The sequence below is a fragment of the Ursus maritimus genome, unplaced genomic scaffold, assembly GCF_017311325.1.
Source record: "Ursus maritimus isolate PB19 unplaced genomic scaffold, ASM1731132v1 scaffold_32, whole genome shotgun sequence".
NCBI lineage: Eukaryota > Metazoa > Chordata > Mammalia > Carnivora > Ursidae > Ursus > Ursus maritimus.
The window spans coordinates 21,666,080-21,684,524 of NW_024425786.1; the positions used below are offsets into that span (position 1 = coordinate 21,666,080).

The 18,445-nt window shown below is 44.4% G+C and overlaps 1 protein-coding gene and 1 long non-coding RNA gene across 2 annotated transcripts in view; one reads left to right on the forward strand and one right to left on the reverse strand.

Moving 5' to 3' along the window:
- The first annotated feature begins 924 nt into the window (after positions 1-924).
- Positions 925-13,165, forward strand: LOC103666474. Its single transcript, XR_005831536.1, has 3 exons — positions 925-2,093; positions 2,270-2,342; positions 12,014-13,165. It is a non-coding gene; the product is annotated as an uncharacterized LOC103666474 (long non-coding RNA).
- The window catches only part of SRSF4 (serine and arginine rich splicing factor 4), a 26,556-nt gene continuing 12,584 nt past the window's right edge, over positions 4,474-18,445 (reverse strand). The window contains exons 2-6 of the mRNA XM_040619139.1: positions 14,185-14,327; positions 13,172-13,284; positions 9,504-9,718; positions 6,224-6,313; positions 4,474-5,959 (exon numbers count right to left, since the gene is read on the reverse strand). Of these exons, the coding sequence (XP_040475073.1) occupies positions 5,134-5,959; positions 6,224-6,313; positions 9,504-9,718; positions 13,172-13,284; positions 14,185-14,327 (1,387 nt within the window). The 3' untranslated portion in view covers positions 4,474-5,133. The remainder of the gene's footprint in view (positions 5,960-6,223; positions 6,314-9,503; positions 9,719-13,171; positions 13,285-14,184; positions 14,328-18,445) is intronic.

The window sequence follows — 18,445 nt, forward strand, 5'->3', positions numbered from 1 at the left end:
TATGGCTGACGTCAGAGAAATTACTGCCTGTGCTCTCTTCTAGGATTTTTATCATTTCAGGTCTCACATTTAGGTCTTTAATCCATTTTGAGTATATTTTTTGTGTCCAGTGAAATAAAGTGCTCCATCATTCTTTTACATGTGGCTGCCCAGTTCTCCCAACACCATTGTTGAAGAGACTGTTGTCTTCCCATTTTATAATCCTTTCTCTTTTGTCAAAGATTAATTGGCCATACAATTGTGGGTTTATTTCTGGGCTTTCCATTCTATTTTATTGATCAATGTGTCTATTTTTATGCCAGCACCATGCTGTTTTAATTACTGCTTTGTCATAACTTGAAATCTGGAATCATGATACCTCCTGTTTTGTTTCTCGTTTTCACGACTGCTTTGGCTCTCCAAGGTCTTTTGTGGTTCCATACAAATTTTAGGATTATTTGTTCTAGTTCTGTGAAAAATGCTGTTGTTTATTCTGATAAGAATTGCATTAAATCTGTAGATTGCCTCGAGTATAAAAGACACTTGAACAGTATTTGTTCTTCCAACCCACGTGCATGGAATGTCTTTCCTTTTTTTTTTTTTGGCCATATCTTCAATTTCTTTCATCAGTGTTTTATAGTTTTCAGAGTACAAGTCTTTCACCTCTTCGGTTTATTCCTAGATATTTTACTGTTTTTGGTGCAACTGTAAATGTGATTGGTTTCTTAATTTCACTTTCTGTTGCTTCATTATCAGTGTATAGGAATGTGCCAGATTTCTGTACATCAACTTTGCATCCTGTGAATTTACTATATTAATCAGTTCTAGTAGTTTTTTGGTGGTCTTTTTTTTTTTTTTTTAAAGATTTTATTTACTTAATTTGAGAGTGAGAGAGAGAGAGATCACGAGCAGGGGGAGCGGCAGAGGCAGAGGGAGAAGCAGGCTCCCTGCTCTGGTGGGGGAGTGGAGCCTGCTTCTCCTTCTTCCTCTGCCCCCCCCCCCCCCGTGCTCGCTCAAGAGCTGGCTTTCTCAAAAAAATAAAATCTTTAAAAAAAGTTTGGTAGGATTCACCTGTGAAGTAATTATTGATCGTTTATTATCTACCACATTTGTTACTGTTTTCTATTCCTCACCCTTTTTGTTCTCATTTTTGTCTTCCACTCTTTTTGGGTGGGGAGGGGCAGCAGGAGATTAAGTCTAGAAAAGGGCGTGTGTGGATTTTGAGCATCCAAAGAGGTCGCAGAGGAGTCTGTATTTCTTTGGCTGTCTCCTACTTCGGGGAAATTCCCTACTGAGTCATTTTTTGTGGACATCAATGCACATTTCCCACTGCAGAAGCTGAAATGAGCCACCCTCCTCCTCTTCACTCCTTGGCATGTACAATGTGGGATGATGGCCTGGGCTTGGACAAATGGGCACCCAGGCAAGACTTTGAGTCTTGATCAAATGATGGGGCAATTACAGTTTATTCACAGCAGGGGGTCCGTGGCATTGTCTTGCAGCAACTTAGAAGTTGTTCTAGGAAAGCAGACTGTCTTGTAGGAACCCTGTGGGACTTGAACCTGAGCTCAAATCCTAGCTGTTGTGACTTTAGATACCTTCCTGTAATCATATCAAGTGATGAAATTTTACAAGGGAGGAGAACCAGAGATATTTAAAAATTAATCTAGCTTTGTCACTAGCTGTGTTACATTGGGAAAATCACTTCACCTCTCTGAGCTTTTGTCTTTGCCTTTAAAAAAGGGACTAGGTACTGATGTACATAAAAGCACCTAGCTCGTAGTAGATGCAGGTAGGCCAATGACTCAGATTTAGGGCCTTCCTCTTCAGCTTCCCAAGGTCTTTCTTCCCTTGGGCTGCTGGGGGGCAGGGAGGTACAGGCAGGACCCCACTTTACCCTCAAGTATTATTGCTGTCTTCTGGCCAGAGTTATCTAGAAGAAACAGTACAGCCTAGAACAAGCACTGTATTTCACCTTTTCTAAGGGCTGGCGAGACAGAAGGCCTTGCAGTGATTTGCTGGTGACTGCTGACTGGCCCAGCATCTGACACCAGTACTGACAGTACTGACACCATCACGAGGCAAGCCCTGTGACCCCAGTCCATAAGCAGCAGGTATGTTCCATGAGAAGAGGGGCCTTCTCTGACTTTTCATACACTATTCCCAGTGCCTTAGACCAGTGCTTGGCATACAAAAGGCACTCAAACAGGAACCTAGCATTGTTGGGGATGGGTGGACAGCGTGCTGCGGTCTCTTCGGCTGCAGCTGAACCTAACAATACTTACCCCAGGGTGGTGTGACAGCGGGATGAAGAATGGATGGGACAGTACTGGTCTCTGGTGCATGCCTGCAACTCCCAACAGGTGAGTTTCCATTTTCTCTTGATCTTTTAACTTTTTGTTCAGAATCAAACATAAATGAATTTAAAGCTGCTGGGGAAAAACGACTGCCAATCCCTTCTATGTACAAGTGGCATTTCTGTCCTTTATACTCTTTGCATGTGCTAACAAATTCATTTGGTTAGAGCTTACGGGCCTTCAACATTTAAGCGAGAACTTCTCAATGCTCATGTAGTTAAATGACAGCATTAAATTATACAAACATGATGAATTATGTTTAGAATATGGATGAACGGAAAAAGCTTGGAAGGGAATTTGGGAAGAGCTGCTGTTAGACAGTAAAATGAAGTTGAATTTTTAATTATTTTAAACTTGTGAAAGAAAAAAATATGCCCAAAGAAATGTCCCCATCCTTATAAAATTAGGAAATGTTGGGTTCTCATCACCTACTGGAGACCAACATGAGATGTGAGGCAGTGGGAATTCTCCTGGCTGGAGCCCTCATCTTGTCACGATGGGGGGAAAGCTTCAGGGAGTCTGAGCGAGGTTCCAGTCCCTGAAACCCCATGTTCCCAAAACTGAACTCACCTTCGTCTTCGCCATTCCTCAGGCTTCAGGAGCATCTTGGATCACCTCTGACAGCTCCTTTCCCCTGGTCACCTACTGAACCCTCTTCTGTTCCCTCCTGTCACTGCCTTTGCTCAGGCCCCACAGCATCTGCAATGACAGTCGGCCCTTCACACAAGGTTTAGGGGCGCTGTCCCCCTTCCAGTCAAAAATCTGCATGTAACTCGACCCTCTCCAAACCTAACTACTACTAGCCTGTTGACTGGAAGTCACTGAATACACACTGTGTACGCTCTACAGATACGGTGTCCTTACGATACGGCGAGAGGACAGAGAATGTCAAGAAGATCGTAAGGAAAAAACTTACAGTTCTGTATCAGAAAACAGGTATCCGTGGCCCTGCACCATCAAACCCGTGTCGTCCGAGGGTCAAGTGTACTGAGTTCCCCGGACTGCTGCTGCTTTTGGAGCCTCCAGTCTCCCACATTCTGTCAGCTCGACCTGGCAGTGCCTGGCGCTACAACCCGTACCCTCCTGTTTAAGTATTTCCCACGTTCCCAGCGCTTACGGGGCCAAGGCCAAATTCCTCCTCCCAGCATTCGAAGCGCTGTGACCCAATCCATGTGCCGAACTTGCTTCTCAATCCCCAGCGTCACACTCCACGCTCCCTGGGCATCTTGCCCCGCGCTTCCCCAACTCCACGGCTCTGACACAGGTGGGTTGTTTTTTTTTCTCTCTAAAGGACTGCCTTCCATCCCCACATCTCTAGAGGTTCAGCCCAAGTACTGTCTCCTCAAGAGGTCCCTGAACCCAGAGGAAGTTACAAGTCCCTCCTCTGAATGCCCACTTTTGACCCTAGCGACATTTCTCATTTGCAACCAGACCACGAACCCCAGGAGGGGCAAGAAACACTGACTTTGTCTTCCCATACAAGGTACGGTCTACAGCAGGTGAGAGAACATTATTTTACTCCAAGGAACAGCCGCCAGCACATTCCTAGGCAGCAGTCCGTGAAGTGACCTCCCCTCCCAAGCTTGCCACAGCATGCAATGCAGGCCCTCAAGCTTCCTCCCTGCTCTTGACGCCTCTCAACACTCCCTCAGGGGGTGGAGACCCGACTGGAACCACCGTACCTCTGGTCCTTTCTTCAGAGCTAGGCCAGACAAGCAACACAGAGAAGGAGTGAACAGAGGTAATCCAACATTGTTTTTCTTCCTGGCTTTCGGTTAGTCCAAACCCGAAGGTGATGCGGTTCGCTACGTCAGCTCCATGGCAAGAAATACAACAGCACGGAGGAAAAAGTTCTCTGTTCGAGAAGAACTCATCTGGTGGTGCTGAGTTCCCGAACTGATCCATTTCTCTCTCATTAGCTTGGCCATTAAGATTCTTGAGAGGAAGGACCGTAAATGCCTAAGAAATCTGCCTTTATTCTGCTGGGTGAGAAAAATCCTGTAGGAATCAAGGCTGGCTCCCTACCCACTCACGGGTGACCTCCGGGAACGTGACACTCTGAACTTTCTACGCTAAGGGAAGGAACACCGAGACAGATCAGGAGATGCAACTTGGATTCAAACACCGTGAAATTTTGTCAAGCAAAAATAGTCTTTATTCAAATTTAATGGAAACAGGGGTCACTATACTTTGCAAGACGGGGAAAAATAAAATTAAAAAAAATTCTTTTCTTTTCTTTTTTAATATAAAACAATATAATCACAATACCAGACTATGGAACCCTACAGTTTATTTCCTATGGGTTACTGCAGGTATCAATTTTCCTCGACTGTGCTATTCACAACTTTGTTAAGTCCAAAAGTATGAAACCAAAGTGGTAGGAAACTTAAGACTTCGCACTTTCACTAAATGGCAAACATCAAAGGGCATCAATTCGAGGGCAAAAATGGCTGAACTCACCGTACCTACCTATGTCAGCGTTCCAGCCTGAAAGCCGTCCAGGTACTGAGCTCCCTGTAGGAAAGGCCAGGCTGAGGGCCGCGGCGGTTTGGACAGTCTACTGGGGGCCATGAGTCAAGGGGGTTTTCAAAGAGAAGATTGTTTTCAGTCGAGCAGGAAGGCCTGGTGCCAGGAGGCTTTACGGAGAGGAAGCACTTAGATTGAACAATTGTAGACACACCATTAGGGGAGTTAAAAATGTACAGCAGTGACATATGTTCTACTGGATCACGTGTGCTACGGCTACCGAACATGTACAAAAGACTTCTCGGGGAGTTCCAGCTGTGGTCGTAGCCAGTTAGGACCGCGAGTGGGACCTGGATCTAGACCGAGACGGCGATCTGGACGCAGACCTGGATCTGGACTTGGACCGAGACCGGGTTTTTGAAGCAGACTTTGATCTGGAGCGTGATTCTGACGGAGGGTTGGGTTTGGACTTGGAATTGGACCTCGACCTGGACCGGGTCTCCTGATGGGGGCCGGCATCAGCACTCTCCCCTCGGCCCTCCCTCTGGCCGGACTCGGCCTTGGCGTGCTCCCGCTCCTTGGACGCCGAGCGGGACCGCGACCTGGACTGCGAGCGCTCGGCGTCCTCCTTCTTCTTCTTCTTGCTGCTGCCGGACTTGCTGTCTCGCTTGCCGCCCCGCTTTCTGCTCCGCTCGCTCTTGCTGTGGCTGTGGCTGCGGCTGCGGCTGCGGCTCTCCTCGCGGCTCCTCTTCCTTCCCTTCCGCTTGTCTTTGCTGCGGCTGCGGCTGCGGCTGCCCCCTTGGCTGCGGCTGCGGCTGCGGCTCTTGTGGGGGCCCTTCTCCTGGCTCCGGCTCTTCTCCTTGCTTCTGCTCCTGCTCACGCTCGCTCGCTTCTCCTCCGCTCGCCTCTCCTGACTCCTGCTTCGGCTCTTACTCTTGCTTTTATGCCGACTGGGACTCCGGCTCTTGGACTTCCCGGCGCTGTCGCTGTTCTGGATCTTCTCTTCGGCCTGGTCTTTGCTCTTGCTGCGGCGCTTGTCGGCGCTGTGGCTGCGGCTGCGGCTCTTGTCCTTGCTGGGGCTCCGGCTCTTCTCCTTCTTGCTGCGGCTGCGGCTCTGGCTGCGGCTGCGGCTCTTGCTCCGGGAATGGGAGCCTGACCTGAGGAGACACAGGCATCGGGGTCACACGCGGCCTCACACCGCCCGTGAGGACAGACGACTAGAGGGAAGTGTGGGCGCGCTGCCCCACTGTACAATGCGCGGCGGGCACTGGCCCAGGACCGCTTTCTGCACCCCGACTGCGGTCCCAAGCCGGAAAACCTGGGTCACGTGAGGGAAGACTGGCAGCATGACGAAGACCGAAGTGGGACACGGTCCAGGTGTGCCCTGCTGACCGCCTCTGCTCACACCAGGGAAGACCCACCTGGACCGAGATCTGCTCTTAGAATGGCTGCTTTTGCTGCTGCCGCTTCGGCTTCTGCTCTTTCGAGAATGTCTGCTTCGGGAACGAGACCTGGGGGAGAGAATATTCTTTAGTAGTTGCTGACAAAAGGCTAGTTGAATAGTAAGACATTTTTAAATTGAAAAACATGTCTGGCATTGGCTGTGCCCAGACTCAAAGTTGAAAGAGAACCCTGTCCACTGTTGTAGGTCCAAGGATCCAGTACTTGCAAACATTCCACCTGCACGGTTCCCTGAAACTCAGCACCTCTAATCCTGAGCCTCTCTCCCCCATGCCCACTCTTTTTGCTGGGTTCCTGCCTTTCTTCCGCCGATGCCACTGTTACTTACCCAGTTCCTCATACCAGAAACCAGAGCCACCTGGACTCTTTCCTCTCCCCTCGTCCTCTTCTGTACTAATGATCTGCCTGTTCATCTGCAGCTACCCGCCACTGCTGCTGCCCCCGACCACACCATCCCCATCAGTCTCGCTCCCTCAAGCTTCTTTACTAGCCTTCCTGTGAACACTTTTGCCCTTGACCTATCAATTCACTTACTGTGACCAGAGAGCCGTTTTAAAAACACACTCAAGCTCTAAAAAAATCTTTAAAAGGCCAAATCTGTGAACTCTGCTTTACTTCCACAGTAACCAGGGCTCCTGGGGAAAAGGCTGATTCCAAGAGTAGGGCAGGGAATATACAAGATGGGTCTAGAACATCTCATCAGGGCAGAAAGAGGGAAACGTTCAAAGACTGCTGAGCACCACCATCTACGAAAGGACTTTTGCCACATACATTTAACCTGTATCTCCATCACACCTCTCTAGACCCGACTCCAGTTTCAGGGAAGCAGGGGATAAAGTACAAGTTCATCAATGCCAAGAGGAAACAGAAAAGTCAGAGTGTGGGATACTACTTAAAAAAACACATACATAAAAAGTCAATGCCGCCGGGAGGGTGGGGGGAGGGAGCTGCTTCAGACCAGAGAGCTCTGACACGACCTCTTACGATGCAAGACCAGACTGGATTCTGGTCAGGAAACACAAAGACCTCTGTGGAACCACTGGAGAAATCTGAAAACGGCCTGGACAGAAGAGGGCTTCAGGGAATCGCTGTTGAGGTTCTTAGGTAAGAAAATATAAATGCGGTGATCCTCATTCACGGAGACACATGCAAAGTATTCAGGGGTGAAGCATCAGGGCCTCAACTTCCCTGAAGATGCTACAGCCAAGTACACGTACAGGGCGCGTGCGTAAACACACACACACAGAGGAAGACAAAGGGGGCAAAATGCTAACAACTGAAGCTGGAAGGAGAGGACACGGGTGCTCATGAACTGTTCGTTGATGTCTGAAAATGATCGGAATAAAAAGAGAAAATACATAGTGAAGCATATTCATATGAAAACCAAGATACTGAAGACACAGCAACCAACTTGAAGGGCTCCCAATGGCCAAGACAGAACGATCTGAGCATAAAAAATGTGGACTGCAGCAGATGAAACGTTATATACGTATCCGCACCTGAGAATTCCTTCAAAAGGATACTAATAACTAAACCACCACTCTCATCATTACCTTTGGGAAACCCTGGGGCACATTTAAAATTCTAAAAGTTGGTAAACAAAGGTGTTAAACTTTCATTTTCAATTTCCTATTAAAATTGTATTTGAGACCAACAAGAATGGCAATAATCGACAGAATTATAGCCTTTAAACGCAAAAAGAATAACGAAGTTAGAAAGTCATCACTTGGCCACAGTGACTGAACGGCTCCAGGGAGGGAGGCTCAACAGACGCTAGGACTGTCAGGCGGACTGTTGCAGACTCTGTGACGCACGGCCTAGGCTCAGCCCCGGACACACGGATGCGCTTCCCCATCATGCACAGCGGGACAGCCGGACACCACGTGAGTAGCGACAGGAAGTATAAAGTACGACTTATGAAGGTCACCTGCTGAAATACTGGCCTTACTCTAAATGCCTCAACACCTAACGAGGAGTTTATAGGAAATATCGGAGGTAGAATAAAGGAACATGATAAATATCACCACGAGATGCCATCAGAAGAATCTCCACTAGGAGAGGGTCTTCAAAGAATGCAACTGTTTCTTCAACTGAATGCATGGAGAATAAAAAAAGGACAAAGGAGGACATACGAGTGATTAAAAAAGGATGAAGAGACATGCCATCTAACGGCCACGTGCAGACCTGGCTGGGGTCCTAATATGAACCAAACGCAAAAACACGCATTTGAGACAACTGGGGAAACCCGAGCACAAACTGGCTAGCTGTAATATGGCATCATGGTGTTAGATTTTAGACGTACATACTGAAATAATTACAGGTAGAATGACAGGATGCCCAGACTTGCCTTAAACGAGGCAATGGGAGGGGTGGGGAGAAAAGACTGGCAAAGCAACAAGTAACACAGCTGGATGGGGGACAGGCATAAGGGAATTCAGGGCTCACCAACCTATTTTCTCTAATGCTTTATGTATTTGAAAATTTCCTTAAGAAAAAAATTAGAAACAAAGCCAAACCTGAAGAGCTTAGACGAGTCCCTAGTGACTTCCCACTGCTCTTCAATCCTCATCCTGGCCCGTGGGTCGGCAGGATCCGGCCCTTCACTGCCTCATCTCGAGCCGCTCTCGTGCTGCTGCCCTCTGCTAGAGGCAGAATGGCACTAATAACCTCTCCCCCTGCCACCTCCAGCTTCTCCTTTAGAGCTCAGCCTCTATGACGTGTCCTTAGAGAAGCCCCTGTCAGTTCTCCAAACTAGAGCTGTGTACATTTCCTTTGCCATACACTTATCGTGATGGTCATTATTTGCTCAATGCCTGTTTTCTCCACTAGGCTGAGTCTCATGAGGGCATGGACTGTATTTGTCTCGTTCACAGGTGCCTGGCCTAGTGCAGAGCAGTGGCTGCAGAAGAAAGTCGCCACTCTTGAGTAGGTGGTGTTTGGGAAAGTAAGCTAAGGGTCTACTCGCCATGTCTGTCCCCAGTAAGGGTAGGATCCGGGGTACCAAAGAAAAAAATATGAAAATATGTCACCCGTATCTGCCTCAGAGAAAGAATTTCGATTTGTACTCATGATGTAAGAGTTCAAGAGTTTTGCAAATAACCGTTCAGTTCAAAGTTCGGAGTTACTGAACCAGACAGAACCATGCACTCAGAATTCAACAGGAGAATGGAAGTGGATTATCCATCTAAGTACTCGTTAACGAACTGACAGCAAGCGCCGACACGCAGACACCAGCAGTACCTCGAGTGGCTCCGGCTCCTGGAGTAGGACCGGCGTCGTCGAGAACCCGGCTTGTCTTCAACTAATCTGATTTTTCTGCCATTGACTTCAGTTCCATCTAACTTTTCCAAAGCTCTTTTCATATCGGAATAAGACACAAATTCAATCACTCCTTCATTTTTGCGTCCCTTGTGCGCATCTGCATAGGTCACTTCTCCTGCCTGACGCATATAATCCTTAACAAAAGAAAAAAGAAAAAAGAAAAAAAAAAAGAAAAAAGGAAAGTCACTCAATAGGTTATGATACATTTTGTTAAAATGTCTAATGCAATTATAACAAAAGTTTTCCCTTTCCTTTGGGAAGAAAAACTAGCTTTCTTCAGAATGAAGTTTACTCTTTAAAATACCTCCACCTACATACCAACCATTCTCTACAGCATCCGGTGAGTGGCAGAGACAATAAATATTTATTCCTTTAAACAGTTATGTGTGAATAGGAACATTTTTTAACTATCATTCTCTAAATTGTATCGTGGCAAGCTGTTTGCGTATAACAGCTTTAGATACTCATGTTACCACGTGAGTAAATGTCAAAGTTAGGGCTTTCACATTTCATTATAAATCCTTGTTTGAAAACACGTATAAATGTTGACAACTATCCAGGGTAACATATAAACATATCCATAAAGGGATTATGAGATTAGCACCTCAGTTTTACTTAAAATTGTTGGTAGGGGTGCCTGGCTGGCTCAGTCGGAAAAGCATGTGACTCTTGATCTCAGGGTCATGAGTTTGAGCCCCACGTTGGCTGTAGAGATGACTTAAATAAATTAAACTTAAAAAATATGAAATTACTGTTATAGCATTTCTTCAAAACAAAGATAGAAAGGAAACAAAACGGTACTGTGAAGCTCTGGCTTCAAAGGTTCAAGGACGACCCATGTCCCTTCAGTCCTTTCACTACTGTAAGCCTCTTTGCTCGTTCTCTCTGAGGAGTTAATACAATCCAGTGGGAGAATACAACTAACATGCTAGATAAATACTAAAGTGATGTCTAAGGGGTGCCTGGCTGGCTCTGTTGGAAGAGCACTGGCTCTTGATTTTGGGGTCGTGAGTTTAAGCCCTACACGGGGTGTAGAGATTAATAAACAAACACTAAAAAAAGTAATAAAGTGGGGGTGCCTTGTGTGGCTCAGACGGTTAAGCGTTTGACTCTTGATCTTGGATCAGGTCATGTTCTCAGGGTCATAAGATCGAGCCCCATGTCAGGCTCCACACTCAGTGGGGAGGCTGCTTGAGATTTTCTTTCTTCCCCTCCCCCTGCTCTCTCTCTCTAAAAGAAATAAACAAATAAATGTTTAAAAAAAATAAAATAAAAGTGATGTATAAATAAGATGAGATCAGATTAGTGTTTGAAAAGACCATGACATTTAGATAAATTCAGAACTTAAGGCCTTCTGGCTCATTTCCCCACACTTCTTTGTATGCAGTAGATACTTAATGAACATTTGTGGGCTGTATAAATGCTCAACAGTTAATTTTTGTTACTGCTTTCCTCTGAACACATGCCATTCAATACCTTCTCTGCTCATTGCATCATAAAATGTTTACATGTCTTAACATATAATCTCCATAATTAGTGTGCCCGATACTATTTCCGAGGATTCCCCAACTGTTGCGAATTTCAGGTTATACAGTCTCTGGCTATTACTCATAATCCAGCAAAGGAACATCTTTGCAAATTCTCTCAACTGAATTATTTGCAGGAGTGGGGGTTCTGGGTAAAAAACAGGGTGTCCATATAATTTATCACCCAAATTTGGACACCTCTGAGACTGAATGAAGATGCCGTTAAGTTATGCCAAGACTGCGACTGTCTTGGACAGGTTGAGATGTATGCTAACTCTGGTAAAAGGGCTTAGAGAATGTCACTACTTTTGTTTTATACTTCCACCATACTTCCAAATTATTAGTAATAGCAGCTATTAAATGTTTATACGATTTAATTAAACTCCTAACGTGAGACAGATACAATTATTTCCCCCATTTTGCAGAACAGAAAAGTAGAATATAAGACTTTAAGGAGACAGACTTCAGAATCTGAATTAATACTACTTATCCCACCCGATGGGTCAAACTACCAAGTCTCAATGCCTCTGGAGGTAGACTACTATATAAATTTCATCTCAACATCATTGGGTGTTATGAAATTTATACATTTTAGAAACAACCAATAGCCCTGAAATTTACTTTTGCATTTCTTCGACTAACAGTTAGCATTTATTGTGCCAGGAACTGTTCTTGGGCTTTTTATATTAAATTGCATTCGATTTGCACAATAACTTTGAGTAAAAATGAGTATTAATGCCATTTTTATAGCTGAAAAATACGAGGCACAAGAGGAACGTAACTTGGTAAAATAACTGACAGGTGGCCGAGCTGGGATTCACTGCAGACAGGTGGGCTCCAGAACCCTGTTAAGTCTGCTCTGACTTACAAGGCACCTGCTTGCTCTATTACTCTCCTTTCCAGACAGTGAAATTACCAAAGGTACAGAAGGATGAAATCAACTGAAGACACTGGCAAAGCTTCATTTTAACCAAAAGTCTGAAAGCCTTCCCCAGTTTCTCCCCACAGCACTCAACCGTGAACTCTCGGAGCACTGGAGCCATTCCTGCAGTGAGCACAGGCCCGCTAGCAGACACTCCGTGAGGGCCTCCTCCACTGCTGACAACAGCACCGAGTGCCAGAAGAAAACGCCAGCGTAGGTCCTGCTCTTGCCTCTTGTGCTAAGACCAAACCATCTAAAGACTACTGGGAGCAACTTCAAAAAGGGAAAAAGGATACAAAACTGCTTTGATGAGTTAAAACCACATGAAGGTAAGATCCCTAACTACTTTCTGCTGAACCTAAACAGACTCACTCGCTCGTTCTGCCCGCGCGCCTGTTTCCTGATGGACTCAAAACGAGAAGTGAGAGTGGAAAGTCACACTATCCTTTTCTTCTGTCCTTCCACCATTCAGGTTAAGACACTCCAGCCTCTCTTCCCTACAGAGCTTAAAAACAGTTGTCAGAAGATAAGCTGGGATCAGTGCAAGGGATGGTCACCACCTTGTGGTGTGGGCAACACCACAACAAAACCTTATGAAAGAACATGAGTCAGACAGTCGTTCTCACCCATGAGGAGCTCCACTGGAAGCTGACACAAACGTGCATATTACAGCTAGTGTCGCAGGAAAGAGTGGTGGTTGCGACTTCTTCTTTGGTTGGTGAGGAACTACAATGGCATCTCTCTCTACAACACCCTCGACACAGTGGAAAATTTAACATAGCTTGTCTCTAGAGTGATGGTCCCCTGATGTACAGTAATAGCGAGATTCTGATGTCTTTTGTACTCCTATGGAAGCTTTTAAAGTTTTTATTTTTACGTTTTAAAAAGACTGGTTTTAAGCAATCTCTACACCAAACACGGGGCTTGAACCTACAGCCTCGAGATCATGAGTTAGATGCTCCACTGACTGAGCCCGCCAGGAGCCCCTGGAACCTTTAGAGAATTTTCCAGGCTTTGGGAAAACATTCAAACACATAATACCACTGCACTCTGTGTTCGCATGGGTCTGCACAAAATGATCTCTTTCCCGAGCTGAACTGCTCCCCAACCTTATCCCAGAAGGTAAACGAGGCCCAAACCTTTAGGTCTTGCCAGCTGCACCGACTTGACAAATTCTCCACAATAAGTCTGTATTCTGTACGGGTAGGAGGGCCATATTTATCTCGGCCACTTCTTCTATAACCATATCCACCTTTGGAAGGTTCAAACAGGTAACATTACTTCAGTGGAGGAAGAGGAAGAAGGGACACAACACATACCCCCGAGTGTACCACTCACCCCACCCCACAACAGCACAGCTATTTTAGCTCAGTCCCCGCCCCGTAATTCTAAACTAGATTGGTTTTTTTAAAAAAGCAATCAACTAAACATGAAATTTAATTTAATTTACAAAGTGGTAAGTATATATATTCATTAATATTATATTTAAAATTAACATGCATAAATTAAAACTATTAACAATGTATCAATTTAGAAATAAGTAACCAAATTACTAAATCAGTTACTGGTGTTACTCACAGTGATTAAAGTTTTTGTGAATATTTTATACGAAAAAAAGAGTTTCAGGCACCTATTTCAGTTTAATCTCATCTGTGTCTAACCCTTGGGATCCTCACCACCCAGGTCTAATGGGGAAAGGTTGCGGTCGTCACATGGCTTCCTGTTTTGGTCAGCCAAGGGCCACAATGGTTCAAAGAGCCACGCATGGAAAGGTAACCCAAGGTCAGCAAATGGAACAGGCAGTCATCTTAGCCTCAAAGGATTCTTTTAATTAAAACATTGAGGTCTTTGTTAAATCTATGTTAAACAATTGCATTACAGAGAAAAAAAAACAACACAAACACACATCATTAAACATATTTATGAAGTATTAAAACAAGTACTTTGTCATTAATTAAATTAAAATTAAACAGTATCAAAGATGTTTATTTGCAATTTTACATTTAAAAAGATACATAATTTATAAAACAAATAGCTTAAATAGCAATACATTTCAGTGTAACATTAATTAATTAATCAATTACTTAAAAAATTAACATTCAACAACAAAGGCATGTAGGGCATTGATACAAATGCCCTTTTCAATGCTTACTGCGTCCAGAACCGTAACTGCCATCTCGACGGGGGCCGCGGGCATGCTCAACAATTACTCGCTCACCACAAAGGTCTTTGCCATTTAGCTCATACACAGCATCATCTGCATCGCGCAGATCATCAAACTCCACAAACCCATATCTAGGAGAGAGCAAACGAAACCCTGGTTGGCACCACTGTGACAGCCAGCTCCACCGTCATTAAAGAGAAAGCAATGAGGGTCATGCTTAGCAAAGGTTAGGTGGGTTTTGCAAACTAAGGATCGGCTTTCTCTTCCCTTTGGCTGAAACCACTTTGCTTTGTGCCAACAGGCACTGCAAGAGGATAGGGAGACTTCTCAAGGTAGACTCCTGTCTTTCTAGCAGGACTCTGGCTAAAAACAGAGACCATTTCTTTTGTTCCCCAAGTAGTTGGTGGCAGCTGCAGAGACCTCCAGAGGGCTGCTTGGTATGAAGGATCAAAATATGTGACTCTTTAACACTGAGTATTTGCCCTTTTAAATCACATAAAAACTTTTTTTTTTTTTTGTAAGCTTTAGCCCAAAATGAGAGTTTCAAGAACAACTAGACCTACATTCAGGCACCGTGTCTTAACTGTTAAGTTTGGAATAACATACCAAGTAAAAAACTCACAGTACCTCAAATCTCAGTTAAAGGAAAAAAAATTTTTTAAAGTTCCTGTTCTTCTACCTAAGCAAATTAATCACAAATGAATTAACTGTTCTAGAAATTCCTAGTGGAAAAAAAAAATCAGATCTATTCACTTCCTCATGATTTTGCAAATTCATTTCCAGGAGGTTTTAGGTAGGCTGGAATTTTCTAAAAACTATATATGACTGTGCAAACTTCTTTATACAGCATTGCGAGGAACTTCCCAACAAAGAGGTCTGCTGGTTTTCACATATCTGAAAGCAAGCCCCCTCCCCCCTGAATCCTATTCATGCCTGTTAAAGAACACAACTTACAAAACTGAACAACAAAATGTGTAAGGTATTCATAAGTAAGGTTAAACAAACACCTTATAAGCTACGTTATCAATAAACTTCCAGTTTGGTCTAACAACACGGCTGTGAAGTCTAGCTCTGTGACCACTGCCTATATTTAAAAACCAAAACCATCTTAATGATCGTACCTAATCACAAAGGAAGGTTACAAGCAGTGTCTGTAACAAAGCTGCGTACACAGGCAAACGCTGACCAGTGTTCCGCTGTCTAAACGGACTGGAACCAAAAAAAGGTTAAAAGGCTTGCCAGGAGTTCATCCGGCCTGACCGACATTATTCCAGTTTTCTTAGCACGTAATGCCGCATTCAGCAACATGTTAAGGGAGAGAAACTTGGAATTGCGGGATTTTCCCTTTACTGAAGAGTTCCCTTCCAACCAGAGCCTCCAGAGGTGACTGTATGGCTGACAAACCTTGGAGGGTTCTTTACACTGAGAAGTCTGAGAGGCATTCAAACTTTAAAGTCACTGAATCTCAACTCCATTAAAAAAATGGAACACAGACACATTCATCTGTTCAATGGGAAATGTTTTGCAGTAACACCATTCAGAAGCCACCTGGCTCAATTTGTGGGCTATGAAGCCTAAAACATGGTTTGATGCTTCCAGAAGGCTAGAATTGCTATGCAGCGTAGTAAGAGTGATTCTGAACATGATGTCATATTTGACAAAGTAAAGCCTCTCCCAATCACTGACTTACTACATTAAAAAGTGCTTTACAGTCACTAAAAATCTATCACTGATAATATATTGCAGCTGCCTTTCCCTTTCCTAAGTAGAGTGGGATAGCGGGAAAACTGTACTATCATTTTTAGAGACAAAATTAAATAAAAAAGCAGATAAATCAAATCTACTTTCTACTTAGGTTTATTTCTTGATAGATCATAAAATACTCCCCTGCCCCCAAAAGTGCCTGCCTTCATTCAGTTGTCAAGACTGGTCACAGGTCTGCTTTGCCCACAGCATCGCTGCTCTTGGCATCCTATGGGTGAGAGCCTGATGCCAAGTAAAGAGCGATGTGAGAACACCTTCACCCCAGGCGTGAGGAAATGCCCCGGTGCCCCTCTGAAGAGTGGCATGCGGGCTCAGCGCCAAATGCTGCCCCGAATGCGTCTAACGTGATGTCCGAAGGGCAACAATGACTCCTAAAGACTGAACGAATCACGGATATACCCAAATGGTTTTCTTCAAAATAATCAGGGGTTTTCAACTATTCGAGGGTCAGAGAATGCAAGACCCTAAGCTCTGCCAATGGTATGAACTAGAAAGCCCAACTTCTGTTACTAAGAGGTGATGCTTCGGTCAGACCTATGTGGTAATGCATTCTCCAAGACTCCAGGTGCCCTGCGCGTGCTCACTCTGTTCCGAGGCTTACATGCGGAACCTATTCTGACCTTGGAAGGAAGTAATGACAGTCCGTTAAATGGAGACACAATGATCTAAAAAAGACCCCCAAAAACAAACAAAAAACTAATGCTCAGACAGACCAATCTTTCTCTGCAGCTGCGGCTGAAGCAAGGCATACCCTGCCAATAAAATTCTTCCCTGTGTTGTAGGGACCAATTTGTGTTATTAGAGGAAAACAGCCCTTATAGTCAGTCCTTCCTTAATATTTACTTCTAAAATTTCTAGTAAGTAAATTCTAATACTGACTTCTAAGTGGGTCACTTAGTAGACATGTCTGGGATATCCAAGTCACTTATTAAAATAGCTACCTTGAGATCAAATTTATTTTGCTTTACAGAAGAAATCTGGCTGTTCTGTGAAAAGCCACAAAATCTATTTGGGAAATTTCATTTTAATTATTATTATTTTTTAGTAAACTCTATGCCCAACGTGGAGCTCAAACTCAAGACCCTGAGATCAGGAGTGGTGTGCTCTACTGACCCAGCCAGCCAGACCCCCTATTTACGAAGTGTTTAGGTCAAAGTCCAGTCCAAGGATTAAATCAGGCATGTGACTGTCACCTCTCTTGGCCACGGGCATGCTGGGTGGGTTTGGAAGATTAAACCAAATACCCCCTTGCACCACAAACCGGACCTGACAGGGACTCCTGTTCTGAGCCAAGTAAAGACCGAATCAGTGTGGTTGCTTCTACCACGTTACTGTTTATATAGATCGGCTTTACTGACAGACTGACTTTGTTTCATTCACTAGGCAGTGAATGGGTTCCCCAAATAAGGCAGGAAGACTACGCAGTAACAATAAAGTGTTACTTAACATTTATGAAGTAATCTCCACATACTAGACAATGTTATCTTATATGCACAATACCCAAGAGCCAGGTACTACTATCCCCATTTTACAGATGAGGAAACAGAGACACACAGTGTTAAGTAACCTGCCTGAGAAAACAGCAGAGCTGGCATTCAAAACCTGTGGTAGGCCTCCAGAAGGCAAACTCGGAACTATTCAATAGCCTGCAGCAGCAAGAACTGGCCTGGTTTCTAGTCCTGGTTGTGCTATCAACCAACTCTGACAAGTGGATTTAAATCATCTTATTTTCCTGGGTCTTAGTTTATCTGTGAAATAAAGGAGCTATACTACATATCCCTAAGGTTTCTCCTAATGTCAAAAGTATGATAGGTAAATGTTAAAATGGGAGAATTTCAACTAATCTGGTAGCATCAGAGGAATACCACAGTGACAGATGGACAAGAATAAATTTAATCTTTGTCATCTCAAGTACCTTTTAAAAACTATTGTATGGGTCCCAATTTTCAAATTTTAAAACTATCTCTGAATTAATTTTAGTCCTTCAAGAAAATAAAGCTCTCCCTGGTAACTAATATCAGAGGATCTTTCTACATTGATCTTAATGTCCCTACGTGCTTTGCAGCAAATAACATGAAACTAATCTCCCCAAAAGTACTCTCCTTTTGAACCCTTTGTCAAAATAAGGGGGCATATAAAATGCACACATGCACGCATACATGTTGTATGTAATGGCGTGTGTCTGTCTATGCATATACGTCTCTGGTGTGACCTGTGAGTAAGCCCCACAAACACAACCTGACGTTTCTTTCTAGCTGCAGACACCCTTCCTCTTCTACTGGTAAAACCCACCACCTTCCAGTAATTCCAGTATGAGAATAAAGAAGATGAAGGAATTCAGGGGAATGAATCTAAGACGAATTTTAAAAATCCCTCCATGGCAGGGCTTGGTAAAACTAAAACAAAAACCTTCCCAGGTGCTTCTTTCTGCTTTACTCCCAGATGTCATGTCATTCACTCCCCCCTCCCCCGCCCTGCCCCCCCC